Source organism: Lutjanus erythropterus, chromosome 10 (assembly GCF_056507025.1).
Source record: "Lutjanus erythropterus isolate fLutEry1 chromosome 10, fLutEry1.hap2, whole genome shotgun sequence".
Classification (NCBI taxonomy): domain Eukaryota; kingdom Metazoa; phylum Chordata; class Actinopteri; order Lutjaniformes; family Lutjanidae; genus Lutjanus; species Lutjanus erythropterus.
In genome coordinates, this window is record NC_139326.1 from 33,799,775 (window position 1) to 33,822,989 (window position 23,215).

Below are 23,215 nucleotides of genomic sequence, written 5' to 3' on the forward strand. Positions count from 1 at the left end.
CAATAATTACTTAGATAAAAATAAACCGCTATGTTCTGAACAAACACATTACAAACACCAACAAAAAGTAATATGTGCATTTTAGAACATAAAATAGCAAACTCAAGAAACTCTTAGCAATGCATCATGGGAAACAAGGGCCATCTCTCAGCACTATCTGCAGCACGTGAATGTCACAAAGCCAAAATCCCACAGCGCCCCACAATGGTTGGAAGACGCCATTCCACAAGTCTTAGGCTCTGGAGAATGACCAAATACAGTCCATCAGCATCGACCAACGCAGAAGTTTTCACCACGAAACTTTCAGTTTGAGCCTCATATAACACATAAGACCAATAATTAGAAAAATTACGATACAGAAAAACAAGGTCTGGAATTGGTATATTATTGGTATCAGCAACCAAATTCTGATATCAGAACAGGATTGGAACTAAAAGAAGTGGACTGTGGCATCTCCAGGTCCCATCTCTGGTTTACAAGGAGGCTAATATTCTCTTAATACTGTGAGCGATAGCTTAATGAGAAGAAAAGGCCTCATTTAGGGGTTGTATTAAAATGCAATTGGCATCTGGATGTGCAGCCCTGATAATGAACCATCTAATCACACCTGCAGATTTACTCCCATTATTAGTGAGCATTTATAAGCAATCTTAAACTCTGCATTCTGTCCACGTTGTCTCATTTTCCATTCCCCAATAATGCCTCATGGTCTGGCTTTAAATCCCTGCATTGTGGTGTGTAGGTGCTCAGTCTAGCCCAGATTAAGCTTCTCTTCTTAATGCCGGCAGAGTGTACGAGTCTTTTAACAATCATTATCTAACGGCTGCGTTAAATTGAGGCAAAACACAATTTAGGTTGCAAAACAAGATTAGCTGATTTTCTCAATTTGAAAATTACCAGTCTTAATGGTATTTGTATTGAACAAGTGTATGAATGCAAACCTCCTGGCATCTGCTTCACTTTTAAAACTCGCTTTAAAGCTTTGGCTGATTGAAGCTGTCGAAGGCTCGGTTTCTTTTATAGATGAAAAAAAGTGATTCTGCAGATTGTGCAGCTTTTTTATCAGTCCAAGATGAGGGTGATATCATCTGTATTCATCACTGTACTTTAAAAGCTCTAGATGCTGCCTTCACTCTGCCGTTAGATTCATAACCGCTGGCTGTAATGTAATGACCCCTGCACTCTTCATCTAAACAAGGGCTGGTATGGGGCGAGAGCATCATTGCTTCTTGTTTATTTGCGCAGCTTTTCTAAATAGACGAGCACCTTATCTCACTTCTGACATGCAGATCTGGAACTTATCATACTGGCCCTCAAGACGTTGGCTTGTGCTCGAGGTTTTTAAAGTAAATACAGAGCTTGGGAAGCTCTCAGCGCAGAGTTCCATCCTGCAGGAAGAGTTTACAACAGATCGTGAAGCCAGATACTGTGGTTAGTCTCAGCAAACTAATTATGAGCTGATGAGTTATAACCGTGAGAGCAGCTTTTTTTTGTTTTTTTTCATAGCTTCAGTTATGTTTATGTCGTGTTGATGTTACACTCATTGTCGCTGTTTATTTGAAGTGTTTATTCATAAAATGGAGGACAATTTCTCAGTGTGTATAAATTGTGGAAGACTGTAAACACACTGTGGTACTTCAGTCTGGCGGTTGAGGACATGAGGTCTGGCCACTTAAAGCTACTACAAGGAACTTTTCTATTTTGTTGATTGAGGACAAACGTGGTAGTATTTCCACTGCCATAACCACAGAATATAACATCAAAAATAAAAAGAAATAAATCTGAATAAAAAGCTTCTTTTTAACTGTCTTACATACTACTCACTGTAACTTTGCCTGTGAAAATGCAAACTTTTTTTTGCTTTTTTCATCTGATTTAAGGAGAAACTGACCCACTGGCAGGCATTACAAATAACCATGCAGAAATAACTGATTTTCTCACAAAGGGTGTGTTTACTTAAGTAAGTCATATAGAGACATCACTGTTAGATTGAGACTGTTTCATAAGCTTAAAATGAAATGAGAAAGTAATAGTTCCACTGTCTGCTGGTCTGGAAAACACTATAAACTAATAACGAATATTCCAGCAAGTATTGTTTTTAACCCTGCATTTTTGGGGGGCAGTGCAACAAGCTGTAAACACAAGAATGTCGAATTATCACCTTTATAAAGCAGATATGACAAATTACACACACAAACATTAGCATTCCATTTACTTCATGTTTTTTGGCTACCTTACAAATTTAAGTCCAATATTCATTCTCCTTTTAGCTGTTAGTTTTTATTTTCCATCATCTACTGAAGGAAATGTTCTTTATCTGCTAAATGCTATATTCAACTGCCACCTTTTCTTTCCTGGCTAGTTATTAATGAATCAAAGTGAGATTTCACCTTACATGAAAACCTACTGGTCAGGTCAGATTAAGCCAGTAAAGTATGTGTGTGCATTTAGAAATGGTGCTTCTGTCACTCACTGGCTGTGGTAAGAGAACAAATCAGATGTGCGAAAGAGCCAACTATAATTAGATAGAATTTTCTTTTCTAACTTTTTCTTGTGAAATGACGTGTCAGCATCAGCATTAGTCACTGAACTGAAATAAGCTATCCAAGTTGTTATGCTAGATCAGCGCAAATGCAAGCCAGCTGGCTAACAAACTTGATGAAAGCGAATGGCACAGTAGCCGTCCACCCACCTTTAAACTGTGGCCCTACTTACTGTGCATTTACCATCCTACAAGTGAGGATTCTCTGACCCATTAGAAATGGTTTTGATTTGTTTATCCTGAATATCTTGTATATCATGGGTGAAATAAGTAAAACGATAGTAGGCCTGTCTTGGAGTGCACGGGGCAAGTTAAGGTAAGTTAAGGGTGGTGCATTCTTTTTGATTTGCAGTGTTGTAGACAGTGGATCAGGTTGTTGCAGGCCATAAAACCAAAACAATGAGCTGAAAGATGCTAAAATGCTCTGTAGAGCTGAAGGGAACTCAAAAAGTGTGGCGATCTTATGTTGATTTGTCTCTTTGAGTGACCTCTTTCACATTACACAGTCTTTTTTTTTTAATACAAACGGTTGATTGGAGCGGCTTTGAGGATTAAACAGAGCTAGAAACTAGATAATGGATTGCAGAAGTCTTGACAGGTAGATTAGCCGAGGTGGCTGAAGTTCATGAGGTTAAAATGTGCAGGAAAATCTGAAAATTGTGCAACACGACACACGGTTCCTGATGAAAAGCAAAGCTGTGGGTGAGATGTACCATGCACGGTATTAACAGAATGCGTGACATTAGGCTATAGGTGGTGGAGTGGGCGAGGCTGGGTGGTGTGAATAAGCTGAGACATCAACAAAATTTCAACAAGGGAGGTGTGAAATGTTCTTCTCGGGTTTTATCCGGTCATCTGTCAACACAGCAGCTGAAAGGAAGGAAAGATGAGCTATTTTGCAGCTACTGTTTGTATTATATTATATCAGTGATGTAACGAGACGTGTGTGTGTGTGTGTGTCTTCATCCAGATGTGTTGGACAGCATGGCGAGGTTCAGCGTTCAGGGAGTGTTCAACTACAGCATGCTCACTCTGCCCGACCACGAGAGGGTTCTGTACGTCGGAGCACGGGAGGCGTTGTTCGCCCTGGACCCCAACGACATCAGCAAACAGCTACGGCCACAGGTAACACACACGTAAACACACACACACACACACAGTGACACACGTTTTAAAGGCTTTATTTTCTAGCACTCAAGGGGATTAAAATGTGCAATAGTTCAATATTGGAGAGGAAGGATTTCAAGAAAAACAATTATATTCTCACAACGGTGTCTGACTAACAGTCACTGCAGCCACCCACACATTCTGAAAGGCTTTTGTAGAAATGCGAGAAATTAAATGATAACACATAAGATTTTATATCACAGAGTTTCATGATGGACAGTTCAAGAACAAAAAGCACCATTTCCTCCACACGGCCTGATTACTGAGCTACTGCAGAGATAAACATGCATTTCAAATACTCCATTTAAATACACAGAATTCAATTATGATATTAACTGCGATATAATTATCATAGAAAGGCTTAAATATTACAGAGGTTCAGCTTGGATACGCAGGAGAGGAGAGAAAACAAGGAAAGAAGCACAATCTCTGCCTCTGCCACACTTCTTTGCTGCCTATTAACATCCAGAATGACCTTATTTTGTTCTCTTTGTTGCTCATTTTGGACTCAAGGACATTTGCGAGCGCACACACACGCAAAAAAATTTGGCAGATAATCAAAGAGCCAAATAAGACCATAATAAAGTCGACTGAGTCATGCTAGTTGTTTAGTATTTTATTGGTCTGGCTTGTACTTCTTTTATTAAATCTTCAGGCCTTGTAGAAGCTAATAATGTACGAACTGTCAAGCAATTTAATACCTTTTCAAAATGTATTAAAGTGCGCTCCTTGAAGGGTCAAAAATATAATAAATATAAATTTATTAATTGCCGCTGTTAGCTACGAACCCTCCAGTGTGTCAGCTTTTCCAAAGCAGAAAACAGCCGTGCTTTTGGTTTGACCCATGTGTAGTTTTTGTGTTTAATACATTGTTTTTTAAGAGGCTGAACCAAAAACCACAAGTGTTACACCATTTTATTTAACCAGAGAAAAGCATGTAGGCCTATACTATAAAAACTCATATGGTAATTTAGTGAAATCAACTAATCTTTTCTCATAAACTTAACAGAATATGAACATTTTATCTATTCAAATTTATTTAAACCGACTACAAGGAGTTTTTAACTGGTTATTAAGTTCAATGCTGATGCCTGTATATGACCTAACAAGACCATCCGTGAGAAAATGTTTCTATAAAGTTGTTCTTAAAGTTACAGTGAGTTGTACATTAGCCAGTTAAAAAGAAGCAGAAGGAGAGTTTTTCTTTAGATAAATGTATTGTCACAAATAAACTTACATTTCTTATAATTTAATGAGAAAAAAAAAAACACTAAAAGGCAGCCCACCCCAGTCACAGCCTGTCCACAGCGTCTTTCCTCAGACTGCATCAGACACCTAAATCCACCCTCAGCATTCCACCACAAAAAATAGTTTTTATCTTATGATTTATTATTTATTCACCCATTTACTGTATATATTTTTCAGCATTAAGAGAACTACACCCAGCATCTCATTATTATTCCCATCATGCGTTGTAAAATGGCCTATAAATTAACCCTGTGGATTAATAACCTGCTAATCAGGAAAGAGATTTTTACATTATCAGTTTTTATGTATTTTGGACTCAGTTCAGATATTTTATGACAAAGTTATTAGTTTATTTGGAAGTTATTTATGTTATCTGTTGCTAAAAGCCTCCAACAGTAATAGTGCGAGTAAGCTGCCAGATATTAAGATCGTAATATGTGTGGTTATTGGCTCCAGTGTTTCTTTTATCAGCACAAATCATTGTGAATATGTGGGAGTAAACAGGCTCTCTCACACACACACATACACTTACAGATATGGTCCTGTATCTCTGAGTTTATGATGCACTTATTCAATCATGCTTTTTTATCGTCCTTGTTTTAATTTGTGTGTCTTGTTTTTCTGCGCAGCACTCTGGGGCAAACTTGTTTGTTCAAAGAGCCCCATAAATACCCTTGACTTGACCTGATACACACACACTTACACATATAGAGAAATGCGAAAGCCTCAGAGACTCAATCTGGTTTTGCTTTGCTCCCTCAATAATTGGTCCATATTGCGATCAATACAATTACAGCAGTCCAATGAATGCGTAGTGAGCAGCCTGCAGCGGTTTGGGGATTGTTATCTGATTTACCGCCATAATGAGCAGTTATTAGATGCACACACACGCACACACACACACACTGTCACACGCAACACAGGCGCAAGCTGTTTGAGTGAGGGTTATGAGTCTTACAGTAATGATAAGACCACCTGTTGTCGGCCCCCAGTGTGCAATGCAGAGGGAAGGAGCCAACACAGAGAAATGACTGCACGAGGACGGGGGAATAGCCCATCCCCTCTGTCACCATCTGCCCATCATTCTCTCACCCCTCCTCCCTCTTCCTTCCTCTAACTGATACTCTTTTCTTTCTCTGCTGCTGTCTCCCTCGCTGTCTTTATTCATTACTGCCATGTCTGTCCTTTCCTGAGTGAACATCTTCTAGAGATATTTTTCTCAGGATTTTGACTTTTTTTTTTTTTTTTTGATACACAGCTCTCATTTCTGTCTGAACTGCCTCCTTCCTTCTACATTATTTAGTTATGTTCTCTCCAAAAAACGCCACTGATACAATTTTGAATATATTTGCTGCAGTATCGCACTTTCTCCTTGCTTCAGCCTTTTTTTAACAAGTACAAAATGTTCCAAATGTTACTCAAATTACATGAAATTTGATTCACATATCCACCTATCTTTGGTCTACAGATGTATTTTATTTTTACACTGTAAAACACACCCTGGACTTTAGTGGAGTCAACTATTTTTTACCATTAATTTAAAGCCACTACAAAGAGTTTTTAACTGGTTATAAAATCTTAATTTAATGCCAATGACCTACATAAGTAAACCAGACCATAAGCAATAAGATGAGCAATTTCTCTAAAGTTATTCTTCTTCTACAGTTACTCCACCGAGTCGGATTCTCTGTGAAAGCAGATAAAACAAGTCAGTTAAAAGGACAAAGGAATTTATGCAAAAAAATTGCATAAATTGTGATTTTTATTGGAAAATGCAAAACAAAAATAATGCAGCAGTCAGTAGTAGGAGGCATGGACAGTAACTTTTTTAATTTTTTCTTTTTTAATGAATTTATGCAAAAAATTTGCATAAATTGTGATTTTTATTGGAAAATGCAAAACAAAAATAATGCAGCAGTCAGTAGTAGGAGGCATGGACAGTAACTTTTTTAATTTGAAACAAATAACTTTTTATTTTTTTTTACAGTGCCCATCAGTGTATTTTATATTACAGTTTCAACCAACACTTTGAGTTACTTAAGAGCTAGTGTTGAATTTATGGTCTTCTTTTCATGAGCTAATGGCCAAAGTGCATTATAGTGAATTATCTGCATGTATGAGACAAAACATCACACATAAACTAGCTAGTTTTTTTTTTTTTTTTTTTTTTTTTTGACAAAGCTGAAACAAATAGGCTGTGGAACAGTACTTCATCTCCAAAGTCTGAGATCTTTTCACTGACTATGTAAGATACCTATTAATCAGACTATTTAAAACTCCATGATGCAAGACACTAATGTGAAGAGAGCTGAAAAATGTGTCTAAAAGCTGTTGCTTATTATTAGTATTGTGCATTAATGTGAGGCAGAGGACATTTATTTTGGCAGATGTGTCTTCTGGGCCATTAGTCATTAACACTGAGAGCTACTACTACTTGTCAACTTACTCCTGCCTGATATTTTATTGTTCGGTACCTGATCCGTGTGGAGCAATGGATTAGAAAATAAGATAATAACGTAGACAGTCCCCAGTGACTAATGAGAGTCTCCAGGGAACAAGACGTAACAATGAACTGCTGGTGTTGCTATGCTTCATTTTGTCTTACCTTCCTGTAAAAGCTAAAGTGCATGAGTTAAAACCAGAGGTCATACAGGTACTGTTTCACTCCCGCCGATCCAATTAATTCAGTTATTAAATGTTAAACATTTTAACTCCATCATCTCTGCGGTTGAGCAGGGGGATTATGATTAAGATTTAAAAGTGGATATTCTGTACACTATAGGCAAAAACATCATTTTTTCAGGCACTGGTTGATTTTGCTCCCATAACGTCTTCTTTCAAATCAGTGGAAAACATCCAAAATACACATTTATGTGTTTATTTTAGTTCAGGTTTATGTCCTGGAAATGTGTGCAAATTGATGTGTAATTAGATGATGAATCATTTGCATATTTAAATGTACAGTTTCAAAACTTTTTTTTCTCTCATACACTGAGCCAGAAATCTTCAGTAGCCCTGACATACATCACTGTCCAGTTTTACACCTATATTTACTCTACAGGTTTTTACTGAGGGCTTTGTCCAAATATCATTTACAGCTCAATTTCCAAAAGATTTTACTCATAAAAACATGGTAAAAATTTTATTTTTTTTAATTAATTTTTTATTGCTGTTGATAGTATTTGGAGTGATAAAAAGAAATATGCAAAATTCTTATGTGAAAACCTTTGGCCCTAATATGTCATTTTAAAAAGAAGTATGCAAATTATCTATATCCTGAAGTTTCTTACAGAGGGGTTTATTCATGTACATATCATTCATAACCTAATTTATAAAACATTTTACTCCTAAAAACATGGATGTTGACGATATTTTGTGATCTCTGTGAGAACCTTTGACCCTAATATGTAAAAATGTAAAATAAATACATAAATATAGCATATTTAAACGTAATTGTCTTACTGTAGGTAATCGCTTGGGGAAGTTTCATTGTGATCATGTTTTATTCATTTGTGGCGTCTTACTTTTAGTCTAAAATGTAGGGATTTTACAATACAAAACTTTAAAGGCTATTTTTTTCTCTCATACTCTGAGCCAAGACTCTCTACTTCAGTAGCACTCACATATATCAAACTTCCCAGTTTTATTCCTATCTATATACTGAAGGCTTTTATAGAGGGGATTATTCATATATCATTCAGAGGCTGATTTGTACAACATTTTATTCCTAAAAGCATATTTCTGATTCATGGTGTGATAAAAAGAGATATTCAACATTCCCCTTGTGAAAACTTTTTCCTATATATGTAAAAATGAATGCAGATCAGTGCATATCTAATCAGATAATGCCTCACTCATTTAAACATAAAATGTAATAAAAAAAAATAATTGCCTCAACGTGAGCAATTAACCCTGTTTTTACCCTCCTCACCTGTAGTGTCTTGACTTATATAGATCATTAAGATACTAAAGTCAGTATTATGAGTGTGGTTTACCTACTAGTACAGTATATGGCAGTAACCTATTGTTTGACTGCTGCTGGTTTAAAACAAGTGAAGTAAGTTGGAGTTTAATACTGGATTTGCAGCAGCTCTCTGCCTGTAATGACCGGTGTAATTATTTCTAATGGTGTGGAAACCTCTCAGTAAACACAGTTCATATTTTGGACCTCTGTCCACGGAGCAAAGTTCAGCCATGTGTCACACAGTCATTAAAAAAAGCAGCTACTGTAAATAATACTACGTAAATAGCACCGGCTGAAGGAAGCGTGGACATGAAGTGTGGAAGAATATGCACATTTCTTTTTTTTATTTGCTTCCATGCTACGTGTTTCAGCACAATTGTGTCTTTTGGAGGACAAAAGCTTGTCAGTGCAGTAGTGCCTTCTACAAGTACATTATGGGGCACTTTGCTGCCAGTCTGTCTTTGATCCTTCAAACAATGGTGCAATCATTAGGGGCTTTTGCCGGCATACCTACCACTAACAGTGCATTTGTTGGGGCCAAATAAGCACCGCTGCCAGGGACTGAACCTGGTCTCTGCGGTGGAGCTTTTACCCTGGGCAGCTCCATCCTTGGACCATTTTTACTGACTAAACTGTGTAAAACTATACTCTGATTATTCAGAAAGCACTTTGTACCTATGAAGAAAAAATGGGGAGTGCTGCGCAGGGTCAGAAAAGTAGTAATGGCAATGCAAAAGATGAAAAAATCAGGTGCTCTTCAAGGATGGGGCCAAAAAAAAATAGATGGAAATAAAACTAAAACTGTACAACTTACTGATGATAAAAGTGTAAAGTAATAGATGGCGGTCTGGAATGATCCATGGGTTTTGCTTGTATAGTATGAGTTGACACTTTTTGTATGTTTGGCAGTGTTGGGTCGACTAGGTCACATGACCTCCTAATTAGTTTTTGTTGTTGTTGTTGTAGTTTTAAATACAACACCAGTGCCTTATTGTTCCCTCAACGCCCTGACGAAGACGTGGTGGAGTCAAAACATGCTGGCACATCCATGATTTAATAAAGGATGTTTAAATATATTATCAGAGTGCCTCAGGTCTTCCCAGATTGCCACCCATTACTTTACACTCATCGTCAGTAAGTTGGACAGTCAGTTTTAGTTTTAGTTTCACCCACTTTATAATTCTTTGGAGGATAAAAGAAAGTGTGCACCATCTCTCATAGTGTGCCTGTTATCTACAGAAAGTGTACATTTTTTCATTACCAAAATACACTTGTAAGATGAAGTGTTTTTGTGAATCTGTGGTTGTTGCCATAGTTACAGCAGCTAGTGGTCAAAAGTGCAGAGTCTTCAGATCGAGTTCAGCAAAATGGAAACAAGGAAAGTGTGAAAGTTTTTTTGCCACGATGTGCACCATTAAAAAGAAATGAGGTGATGTCATTTACATGTCTATTTACAGTGTGAATAATGTTTTCATGGTCTATGCCAAGGGATGAAAATGGTATATTGATACATTCTTGCTGCCAAAAGCAGAAAACATCGTTCCTGGAGATGACATGTTTCCCGCATTATATCCGCCTCTTTCTTTTCTCCAGATCGACTGGCCGGCTCCGCAGGATAAGAAGAGAGAGTGTGTTGCCAAGGGGAAGAGCAACCAGGTGAGATGGATTCCAGCTGACGGAGTGCGAGGGTTGCTGGGGTTACCTGCCGTGCTCAGCGGCACCGTGGCAGTAATTTTTCTTAACACAGTAGTTTATTAGAGCAACATTACTCACTTCACTCTGCTCAATTACATTTTGTCAAGTCAGTGTGGGGTTTCAAACTGGAAACCTTCCAGTCATTACATTAGCACACAGTGCATCTCCCAGACAGGGTCAGCATCAGCAACTTTTAAGGTGGTTCGATTCAGGAAGTGTTTTGTCTTGAGCAACAAAAAGTGAAGTGCAGGACGAGAAAGAATCTCATATGTGAAAAAGACTGACGCTGAGGCTTTTTGACTCCAGTAACACTAAATACAATGCAGCACAATAAAAAAGAATAAAACTGAATAGAAATAAGAGCTCCTTTGTTAATACATCATTACCTTGTATCAAGCGCAGCTCAACATCGTTTCTTAAGGAATTTCTTTCCCTGCTGTTAGTCTGAGGAATGATGTAGTGTGTTTACCGATTAACACTTTGTTTATGCATCATACATTAAGCTATTTTTATATATATGTAGCTTTACATTGGCTTTACCATTGGCAGAATAAATATACTTTTAGGAAAATATTAGCAGAGAGCTAACATTAGATAAGGTCAATACTACTTGTGTCTATCATTAAAGCTGAGATTAAATGAAAAATGCAAATTTTTTAACCCATTTAGATAACTCCTATTCTATTGTGCACAAATATGACAATATATATCAGAAACAAATTTCAAAAAGATTCAATTTTTTGTATTCTTATATCTAAATCAAGTCAAGTTTTCTTCATGGGTTTGAACCAACCATTTTCAATTACCAATATCATGATATCCACCAATCAATCAATCTTCAGCTTTTAGTGGCACAGAGCTAAGATTCATTAGCTAGCTAGCAACAGCATGATATGACACCCGCTTTTCAACATTCAAACCAAATTCCTCCCCATGTTATTTCCTACCTTCCTATCTTGTCTCACAGTGAAGTTACAGCCTGGTTGGTTTAGCTTAGCTTAGTTGCCTGGTGACAGGAGGTAACAGCTCGTCTGTCTCTGTCCACCAAAGTGTAAAAGAAACAAGTTGAGGTTTTACAGGTGATATTTCTTCTTCTTCTTTCATTCATACACAAGGCAATTCAAGGACAAGACCAGTCCATGACATAACGCGTGTAAAATTTGTTTTTGTATGAGTTAAACAAATATATACTGTGTTTAATTACTAAGCTCCAGATTTGAGTGTGATTTGATCTGAGTGTTCACTGTTCGTTATATTTAACAGCATTTTGAGGGTCTATAATATCAAAACAAATGAAGTAGGATAGGCAGACGGGACATAACCTTGGGAGGAATATGACTTGAACATTGAAAACTGGGTGTGTTATCGTGTCATAGCCTGATGTACCATCGTACTGCCAAGCTAAGAATGAATTTTAGCTCAGTAAAAAGTTTGATTGATGATCATTTTATTAGTTTAAAATTGGTTGGTTCAGGTCTACATAAACACACATCATATTTTGTTTTATGGGAAGAAAACATGATTGGATTTTGATTTAAGAACAAAATGCCTTTTTTTTATGTTTGTTTTTGGCACACAGAATTAAACAGGTGCACAACATCACCAGAGATGTGATTGAAAATGACTAAAAAGACTTCAGCAGATAAACATGAAAGTGGTATCAATCTTTTCATTTAAATCTCAGCAAGAAAATCTTATAACAACGTACAAATGATGTACCAGAGTCGGAGAAGCATTTTTCAATGAGGAAGAAAGAAAACAATTAACAAATCTCATAATGATGTTCCATTTTTTACAAACAGTCTATGATAATATTCAACATGGGAGGGACTCTTTGTAAGTCAGCATTAATTCATACATTGTCCGTGCTTATGATCATCCAGTCACCCATTAGTTTTACTACATTTGTAAACAAAGCTTCGTACTTCAGTCTCAGCAAGAACTTCACTGCTAAGGCAGCATAATGTACTGTACATCTGCAAGAAGCCTCGTTTAATATTTTATAGAAACACACAGCTTCTGGAAATGGAGCTAAAACTTCTCTCAGTGCACAACACTAACTTTTGATGTGGTTTCCAACTGAAAGGAAAATAGTTCACTGGAGTGCAGTAGTAGCAACACTACTTAAACTAAAATTGACTCCAAAGAAAAACACGTTGAGAAATTAGTATAACAGCAGTTTTAAAAATACTCCAGTGTTTTCAAACGGTTATTAAAACTTAATGTGTATGCAAAATTCACCTTCTGATAATTGATGGTTATCTGTTTTTGGTGTGTTTCTTAAAATACAGTGCGATGGCTTGTGATCAGGGTGCATTTAGTCAAAAATAATACCAAAAGTACCTTTATTCTACGCAGCTACTTCGGTCCAGTAACTGCAATAGCTGTGAATGTTTACTTATGGTTATATATATGACAGGAATTGGCGTACTATTGCAAGAATAACCATATGGTGTTTACACTGCCCGTCGTTATATTTAATGATTAGTCTTTTTTATATAATGTTGTAGTTGGTGGCTTGAATGAGGCCGTCTGCCAGGCAGATCTCATCCTGATTATGCTCCCTGATTGCAGGAACTGTAAAAATGAATTTTAAAGAAAACATTTTGCTCACATTACAGCCGTGAGATACAGATACTGTTGTGCTGCTGCAATGGCAACATCAACTGGATGCACTGAATTATTCATTCCTCTAGCATCATGTGTGAGCATCTGTTTCCAATTCCATTCAAAGAGCTTTATTGTTCATCACAGTGCAGACATTAAAGGCCACTTCCCATAAAACACTGCATATATTATACTGTTAATTACACACATATTCCTCGAATGGAAACAATCTGTCACTTTTTTGTGCAGTTTAAAGGTTACTTAGATAATGCGGTTGCATCAGTGCATCTTCTATTAAGTGATGTCCTCAGTAGCAGACTGAACACGTGCTTAACAGTGTTTACTTTGACTGACATCATACACAAAACAGATAAGAGAAAGGTGCTGTTCTCGTAGGCTGCAAATGTTCAGTATCTTAAAGGGACAGTTCAGAGAAGCAGAAATGAGTACCAGCATGGAAGCTAAGCAATGTACAAAATGTCAACATTAGTTTAAGCGTCCATTATATTTTTAAAAGTTCCACCATTTTACTTTGCTGTTAGACAAACCATCATTATACAAGCCAAGTATTGCTCTCTCCAAAACAACCAAACGCCATAGGAAACATCAGTAATTTTACCTTACAGAACGCAGGAAGTTCTGGTCTACCGCCGCCTTGTTTGTTTGTGTTATTGTGTGACTTCTGTAATTTTAAAAGGTAGTTCGGATTCATGGAAGTCACACAATAACTCAAACTAACTAACATGTGGAGGCAGTTGTAAATTAATGCTCCCATGTTCTGTGAAGCAAAATTACTGATTTTGCCAATGGAGTTTGGTTGATCTGGGGAGTCATATTTGGCTCATATCGTGGCAGTTTCCCATCAGAAATGGCTTTCTGACAGCAAAGAAAAGCAGTGAAAATATTCTACATATAGAATAATTTAAAATGACAGATTTTTTTTTAGGTGGCTAAAATACCTGTTCTGAAAACTGGGTACACGCCAGCTGACATTTATTGTACCTAATACACTAACTATGGATAAGTACCTCATGTAATCATACATCACATAAACCAAACTATTCCTCTTAAGTTTACCCATTTATACACCCAAGAAGATAAGAAAAGTGGCATAGCTGAGAAATCTTTCTAGTAAATATCTGGCAAATTGATTTCACACATTTTTAATAAAAGGATATTATCAGCAAACATGATCTAGTGTCAAGGTTATTGAGGTATTTGAGGTGAATGAGGATTTAAAAGAGAGTAAAACTAAATATCAGAGGATGTGTGAGCACACTGAAGGTCTTCATGGTGGATCAGGCTTCAGCACTGATTCCCACATTAAGCATTCTAACAGTCCCTGCTCTCTCCTTCACAGACCGAGTGCTTCAACTACATCCGTTTCCTGCAGAGCTACAACCACACGCACCTCTACACCTGCGGCACCTACGCCTTCCAGCCCAAATGCACCTATGTGGTAAGTACGCATTCGTGTGTTTCCCTCGATAGGGAGTTATAGCGAGCTGGCGCTGACAGGTGTCAACTTGAGATGTCCATCTGACCTCAAGCTAAGACCGCTGTGTGACAAAATAAAAATAAATTCAATGGAAAAAAAAATATCTCGCGCTGGGTTTGCTGGATGTGTGAACGCTAGTGTGTGTGTGTGTGTGTATGATAGTGTGTGTGTGCATATATGTGACGCTGATCCGATAGGACAACATGGTGAGAGGCGAAGCTATGGTTCTTGTAATGGACAGACAGAGCTTGCAGCAGTGTCATGTAGGTCATAATACACACTGACTACGAGCCACCTGTGTTCCTCATTTTGTGTGTCTTTGCTTGTGTGTATGTGTATGTGTGTACTTGCAGAACATGGAGTATTTTACCCTCAACACTGCAGACCTGGAAGATGGGAAGGGTAAATGTCCATACGACCCTGCCAAGGGGCATACTGGCCTGATAGTGGGTGAGTAAATGTGTGTGTGTGTGTTACTGTGAGCACATACTGTACTTTGCTTTATGCAAATGCATGCATGTTTGCATGTACTACATATACAGGCAATACTAACTTTTTAAAATAAAAAATTTATGTTTTATTATCGAATGGATGAGAGCAACCCATCTGCGTACTTCGCTCCTACGTTATACCCCACGTCTTTTTGAGTGAAAACAACCACTCTAATTTGTCTGGCAGTCAATACAACTTCTTTGGTCTTTGCCAATTCAAACACATAAAATAAGAAAACCACATCACTGTTTAGCTATTAGGGGCCCAAATCCTGTGGCCAATCAGGTGAACAATTATTATATGTCTTTACTGATCAACAGTCAGTATAAAGAAATAAGGGTCTCTTCAGTCTCCCTCTATCATAGTGGATGAACCTGACATACAACTACTTTATTGTCTTCAGACAATGTATTTTAGACATCTGTCACTTTTTATATATCATTATGACACTTTTTTTTTTTGCTGTTTTAGTGTTGTTGAACCAAACTCCATTCAAAAAGCAGGTGTTTTATGCTTTAGTCATATTTTTTCACAGTAAAAACTTATGCCATCACTAAGACACACGTACTGAATGGACACTTTTACAGTGCTTGTTTGGAACAGTGATGTGAAATATGGCTTCTCTCATCCATGAGTCCAAAAATTTGAAAATTAGTTAGCATATTAGCATTTCTGGTTCCCTCTGAATGAATATTAGCATATTAATCATTAACGACACAATGTTTAATGAATAAAAGAGCATTATGAGACTTTTTTGTTTTTTATTAGTATGCTGTTACTATTATGTTACTGTGCTAGCAGTAATATGCTAATGAAAAGACTAGCTATGCTAAAAAACAGCTACAAGCTAACATTAGCTAGGTTAAAGGCTAACTTTATGAGACATTCAGGGCTTCGGGATTTCTGGATATCACAACCTAAACTCTTCGATCTAAGAAAAATTCTAGCTATTTTTGCCAAATAATTACATCATTATGCTAATCACTCAAATCTCATCTGTCCTGCCCACAGATGACAATTCAATCATAAAAATTCAGAGCAAACAACATTGCTGGGTTTCATGTTGAAAATATAAGAGTTTCCAGTAGATAATTGGCTTTTTGTGGAGGAAACTAGAGTGATGCTGACTTCCAAGTCATCCATGCAGCACTCTATTGGTGTAATGATGGCATAAATTTTAAACCAAAAATTCATGATTAGCCACTGACATTCACACACTCAGCTCCTGTTGTTCCTTCTCAGCAGTCTGAGTATTAAAGTGAATAGCACCATGTTTTTTACAGCTCTAACAGAAGCATAAAATGTCCATCAAATCTCCACAAACCGCTCTCGCAGCATTTCCCATCTGTTTTGTAGCCGTACGATTGCACTGAGAGTACAGAAGTCCAATTCAACTTTGCATGCCGCATTCACTTCAGTATGAACAGCTAGATTCACTGAGCCCACAGGCGCCCATTCTCTCATTCTCTTTTTGTGTCTCCCCGCTGAACCACTGACCTTCTCTCATTGTGAGCCTGTACAATTGTGGCTGAAAAACAGAATTAAACTAAAGCTTGCATTTTGTTGCTACAGATAAGGAGCTGTACTCAGCAACGCTCAACAACTTCCTGGGTACAGAGCCAGTCATTCTGAGGAACCTGGGCCAACAGCACTATAGCATGAAGAGCGAATACTTGCCTGCCTGGCTCAACGGTAAGTGAAACAGAGGACATGAGAAAGACGAGGAGAAAAAAAAAGTGCTCAACTTGCCAGCTGGAAGAGACAGGGAGGGGAAACGGGGCAGGTGGGGGGACTTTTCTTTTCAATTTTGGTCAATCTTCATATTTGTATTTGTCTAGTTATTTGCTAAAAATCCCCAAATTCAAAATGTTTGTGATGGATTTGAAATAATGGGCAGCACTGTTCAGATTAGATGAATATCCCAAGTATTACAGAGTGCCATGCGTTGTTCTGACAGCCCATTATTCTGTAACCCAATAGTCAGATAAATGTCACTTTAGACCAGAAGCCCATTTGTCAAACAGACCATTACACTGAAAACACTGTTATTCTGAAATGTCCACTGCCCCAAAGGCCCGTTCTTCCATAAATACACACCCGGGTATCACAAATTTACATACATATCTTAACCAATGTAATTAATACGGGTGTGTATCTCACTGACTGAGACCGACTCGATACGTATCACAATACACATTCAACAATATGATATATTTTAGACATTTTTAAATGGCCAATGATTCAGTTCGATATGATTCAGTACTGCCACGATATGATTCGAGATCCTGTAGCCTAAATGAGAATCTGTGAATGAACTTAAAACTGTTTAAAATATTAGTATTTCTGCAGTAAGATGATGTGCTGCTCTGTTTCATATGAAGAGTGCTGTGGTTTTGATTAGTGTGGAGGAACAGTGATGCTCCGTGTTACCTGCTCTCACAGTGACATGACGTCTCTGTGGGTCCGACTCGTGTCTCTGTACTCTGCTGTCAGACATGTTTTGCATAAATGACCTGCAGCAGTGTTTCTTATATTTCTTATAAAACCCAAACTTATTCCACACTGGTCCGTTATGAAAATTTGGTGCATCGGATGCACGAGTGAATCATTACACCCCTAACATACTTATTTCAACCCAAACCATGATCTTTTCCTAAACCTAACCAAGTAGTTTTGAACCCTGAACCTAACCAAAGAGACAGTTTCACAGTATTAACCAATGTATTTATTATTTTTACCATGAAGACATCTCACTATGATGAGAAAAGTCATTAAGTATTCTTCCCATGATGATGAAAGTGCTATGCATCCAAACATACTACCATATTTTGGGTAAAAAACTTGGGCGATAAAAGAAGATATTCCAGTATCCCTATTAATAGAGTTTCATACATACCATGGGTAGCTTTAGTCTGCTGGGGAGAGGTTTATTGAAATGCCAGTTACAGACTTGTGTCCCCAAATAAAATAAGATGGAAGTTTAAAATGATGTAAAAATATCTCTTCATTCATATTTGTTCTGAATTAAACTACAATATTCTACGTCAGTTCAGATTTAATAGTTTTTTCCAAGATACTGGGACAGGGACAAATTAAATATGTATTCAAATAATATAAATCACATTAGAGGATGATAACGCAGCCATCTGCTTTTTAGCAGAGTTTTATAAAAAAAAAAAAATAAGCGGCAGAAACATGCAAAAGAACAAGAGAAAGAGAAATGAGTTGCAGGAAATGAAGCGCAGGACTCGTCTACGGCGAAGGATCGTTATCTTTTGGGGGGTGGAGGAGGTGGGGAAAGGAGGAGAGGGGCACTTGGAGACAAATGAAGGGGAGAGAAGAGGATGAAGTCGCAGCAAGAAAATGGGTGATGAAAGAAGAGACATTAGGATTGGCGATGAAAAGATAGAGGGAGAGGAGGTGAGGGGAATGGAGAGCGGAGGGGAGAGGAAGGAGGGACATACAGATGAGGCTGAGGTTTGGACCGACATGTGCGTTTATCATTCAGGCAGATATAGAGCTTTTAATAAGAAATAGACCAATGAGGCTTCACGTTAATTTAAGCAGCTTCTGACCAGCCTAAAAACGTTTAATTGGACTGGATTACAGCAGAGAGTTTTGTCCCATGATGGCCTAAAACACAGTTTTCGGCTATTATATTGAAAAGAACAGTCTGTCAGGGGAAAAACTGCATCCTTGTGATTTTTGAAAGAACTACTTTTGCATAAAAATGGTTGCATTTAAATCCCCCAGCAGCCTCAGTGGAGAAATGTCTGTATCTGCCTTTTTTTTTTTTTAATAAAAAAAACATATCATTCACAACCTAATGAGGACTGGTTATAGGCTAGAAAGACGTGGAGAAAGACGGGAAGGACAGGAGGAAGTGCAAAACACCAAAAATGGACCGTTAATAGGGAGCACTGGAGAGACAGAGAGCGAGAAATGGCTGGAGGAGAGATGAGGCGAAAGAGAGAGTGATGATAGAAAATAGAGAGGTGGGAACGGGCGGCGGGGAATGAGATAGAGGTGTCAAGCTTGTGTGTGTGTGTGTGTGTGTGATTCAGTCCAAAATGCACCTACAGGCTGAGGCTGCCTATTTGTTCGGTTGTGATGTATGTCTTTACTATCGCCTGTAAATACTCTTTCTGATACTACTCTTCTCTGTGTGTGTATGTGTGTGTGTGTGTGTGTGTGTGTGTGCAGAGCCAGACTTTGTGGGTTCAGCCCTGGTGAGGGAGAGCATCGGCAGTAAAGAGGGCGATGACGACAAGATCTACTTCTTCTTCAGCGAGCGGGCGCTGGAGCTGGACTGTGACACTGAGCTCACTGTGGCCAGGGTGGCCCGCGTCTGCAAGGTAATTCTTCAGATAATCAAAACTGATCAGATCTGATTCAGTCTCCTGTTTATTAAGTTTATTCATAAGTTTGTTAATAACAAAACCGAGGAAGAAGCACAAACTAAATGAAGCAGTAATCAATCTGGACTGTCTTTTTAAATATGCACGGGGACAGATTCGAGAGCCCAGAACAGGTTTTGACTTCAAAATCATAGTTTCATGCAAGCTTGGCTTCAAATCAGCTGGTTTCTGTTTTCTCCAGCTGTTTTGGCAGCTGTTTCTGAGCATTTAATAATGCGAGACAGCAGTCGCTAACAGTTTGGGGCTTACACACTTCAACAGAAGATGCCTATATAAGGAGGCAGCTAGAGAAGCAGAGCTGTCTTACAGCTATATATGTGAAGGAAATATATATATACCTATAAAGCTGATAAATCACACTTGGAATGGCCTGGTGTCAACTTACAGCAAAGTTAACAGAATCACGCTTTATTTTCGGGTCAGATCAACAACACTTGCTCCTCTTTTTGTCTAGCACACAACTTTCTAGACACATAGACACAGGTCCAATTCCAATGTCCCACTTAAGGCTCATTTATGCTTAATAGAAACATGAGAGATTATAGATACGGATGAAACTGAGCAGTACCACCACTTTTTATTTTCACAACCTGACTAACACTGGACATTGGGTATAATATACATAAATATATAACAATATATATTATATATATATATATATATATATATATATATATATATATATGGCCCTACAAGTCTACTTTTTCCGCCTTGACAGCAATACAACTACACCAAACCACACATCTTAAAAAGGATTCCTGTTCCTATGGAAAGCTTTAAAAGAAAGGGACATGTATTTTGTAAAATCTGCTGCATCAATTTTCTTTTAGGGCAGGCTAGAGGGCCAAATTATTCTGTATTCTTTTGTAATTATTAAAATAAAAAAAAAATAGTCAGCATAAAAATACTGTTGCAGTGAACATATTATTTTTTGTCATTTTCATTCCTTATAAGTTCCCAGAATGCAGGAAACAAAGTCTCTCTCTCTTTTTTGGTATAGAAATCCTACCTATTATTGAGGTGTCAAAGTTGGCAAGTATGGTAGTCGATAGTTATAGTGACTTAAACGCCGCCTCCACTTTTGCTTTTCTTCTTAAGAGGTACATTGTTACAGCATCGCCATGTTTGTTGTTGTCAGAAACTACTGAATCTCCTTCTTCTTTGGAGTAACTTCTGAGAGCCGCCCTCTCATGGATATATCGCTTAACATCTATGTCCGTGTAAAGGATGCATGGAAGTATGTGGGCAGTGAGAGTTACATCATTTGAAACAGACGTGTCTATTTTCGTATGTAACGGGGCATATATGAGCCTTTAAAGCTTTAAGTCATGAACCCTCATGGAATTAGTTGACGTCACCTGTTAAGTGCAAGAGACTGCAAGGGCCCGAAATGGAAATTGGAAAGGGACGACACTTTGTGATCACATTACCTTGATGATGCCCACTTGCCACACAAATGTGGGTTTGAGATTTATTATTTTACGTTTTTATTTTTGTCACAGCCAAGGCCCTTAAGGGACTGGCTCTTGCATCACTGAGACTGTCAGATCGTCAGTTTACTTGTTTTTTCTCAAAATAGCATCATATACTTACATATAAAATTCTTTTTTCATGCAGTTGCTCCTTCCATGTTTGTTTACTGTATTTTTTTCTTTATACTCCCGGGCTTCTCCTCATAACCCCGTGTTTAACCTCACATCGCTATGAGCTGTGCGTATCCCCTCAGGCATAGACTGAAGAAATAAAGGGCATAAAGGGTTCAAAATGTCTGCAAGAGAGCCCTCATAGACTTGACAATTTGACAGAGGGCCAGCCCAAAGCCCATGCAGACTTAGACTCGAAGTCCATGAGTCTGCTTCTCAAGAAGACTCAAAAGATCACCAATGCTCTGATGTTTTTTATATCTATGAATCTTCACACTTATATGTCAACTTGAGGACAGATTTCTGTTCACATTTTGTCATCACTGAACTTCCAAAAATAATGCATCCATCCAATTGTCAAGTAACTTTAGATTAATTGTCAAGTAACTTTAGATTAATTGTCAAGTAACTTTAGATTAAGCTGGAGAGTTAATAACAAATTGGGGAAACGTAACAAATTAGGGGCTCACCCAGGCTACGCGGTGCAAGGTGGTGTCCTGTATCAGACATGATCCAATACATATAATAAAAGATATTGTCAAAGAAACAGTGCTTTAAACATTAATACCAGAATAAAGTGCAAAGAAAAGGCTCCTGTGCTGTGATTTAATTTGACCAACCACAGCAAGAGCAAATGAATTCAGCTCAAGAACCAGTTTACTAACGTTGTGTCGTGTGAAGACAATTACATTAACATAGAGCAATTTGGCAATTAATGCATTCATTTGCTTAATTAATGACCTCGTTAGGATAAGTGATTAGATTTGATATACCACAGTGATTATGGCCAAACATCAGAGGTGCTTCTCTTTGTGAGGAGAGTCTTTCAGTGAGACTTTACACAGCAATTCCTTTTTTTTTTTCCTTTGCTAATGCAAAACAACAGTTTAATCATAACAATGAAAACTTTTATTTTATAGCACTGTTCATAGAGGAAATGTTGCTACAAGTGCATAAAAACACAGAAATTACATGCACCAGGTGCACGTTAAAAAGACAGAACTAAAACTAAAAAATAGGAATAGAATGCCGTAATTAAGGTAAAATAATATATTTTATTTCATTTAGAAATGTTCAAAAGAAATAATTTTTTAAAAGCGAGTTATTAAAATAAGGGAACGGATGGAAAATAACACAAACATAATAATAATAGTAAAAGATGAAAATTAGGATCAGAATAGAATGCATAACATAACAAGCACAAACTGCATAAAATCAAATAAAATACAACATTATAAATAATTATAATTTTAAGTGCTAAGCAAAGTGCAAAATAGAGTTTTAAGCCTGTATCAGGGAAGTCATAGCAAATTGAAAGCTTAGTGTCATGTTGTCACATGCAGCATTATCATCTGACTAACATTTAAACCAAAAAATAGAGACAGATTGTTAACAGTCTGAGGAGATGTGTGTAATTAAGTGTACAATATATTATGTGCTGTTTTATGGGAAGTGCCCTTTAATGTCTGTGCGGTGATGAACAATAAAGTCCTTTGAATGGAATTAGAAACAGATGCTCACACATGATGTGTACTAGAGCAATGAATAATTTGGTGCATTCTGCTGATTTTTCTATTGCAGCAGAAGCTCAATGTGTGTATCTCACTGCTATAATATGAGCATTTGCATTTTTTAATTCCTTTTTTACAGCTTCTGCAATCACTGAGGATTATAGAATTAGACGTGTCTGGCAGACAGGCCTTTGGAGCCCACAGATTACTCTATAAAGAAACTACACACATATATATATGTATATAATGCAATGTTTATTTTATACCTGAATATTGTTGTTATTATCTTTATCCTGCAATTCAAGCATGAGCATGTCAGGGTCTACATGTACTTGAAGAAGCTTTTGTAGGAAGTTTATGATTATGTAGATACAGTAAAGGTACAGTACAATATGTGCAGAGCTGGTATTTGTAATGCATGAGGTGAAGG

At 37.5% G+C, this 23,215-nt stretch overlaps 1 protein-coding gene across 1 annotated transcript in view; it reads left to right on the forward strand.

Annotated features, from left to right (window-relative positions):
• The window catches only part of sema4c (sema domain, immunoglobulin domain (Ig), transmembrane domain (TM) and short cytoplasmic domain, (semaphorin) 4C), a 136,998-nt gene that overhangs the window by 88,968 nt on the left and 24,815 nt on the right, over positions 1–23,215 (forward strand). The window contains exons 4-9 of the mRNA XM_084729103.1: positions 3,513–3,667; positions 10,515–10,577; positions 14,584–14,682; positions 15,075–15,171; positions 16,786–16,905; positions 19,417–19,568. Coding sequence (XP_084585229.1) covers positions 3,513–3,667; positions 10,515–10,577; positions 14,584–14,682; positions 15,075–15,171; positions 16,786–16,905; positions 19,417–19,568 — 686 coding nt within the window. The remainder of the gene's footprint in view (positions 1–3,512; positions 3,668–10,514; positions 10,578–14,583; positions 14,683–15,074; positions 15,172–16,785; positions 16,906–19,416; positions 19,569–23,215) is intronic.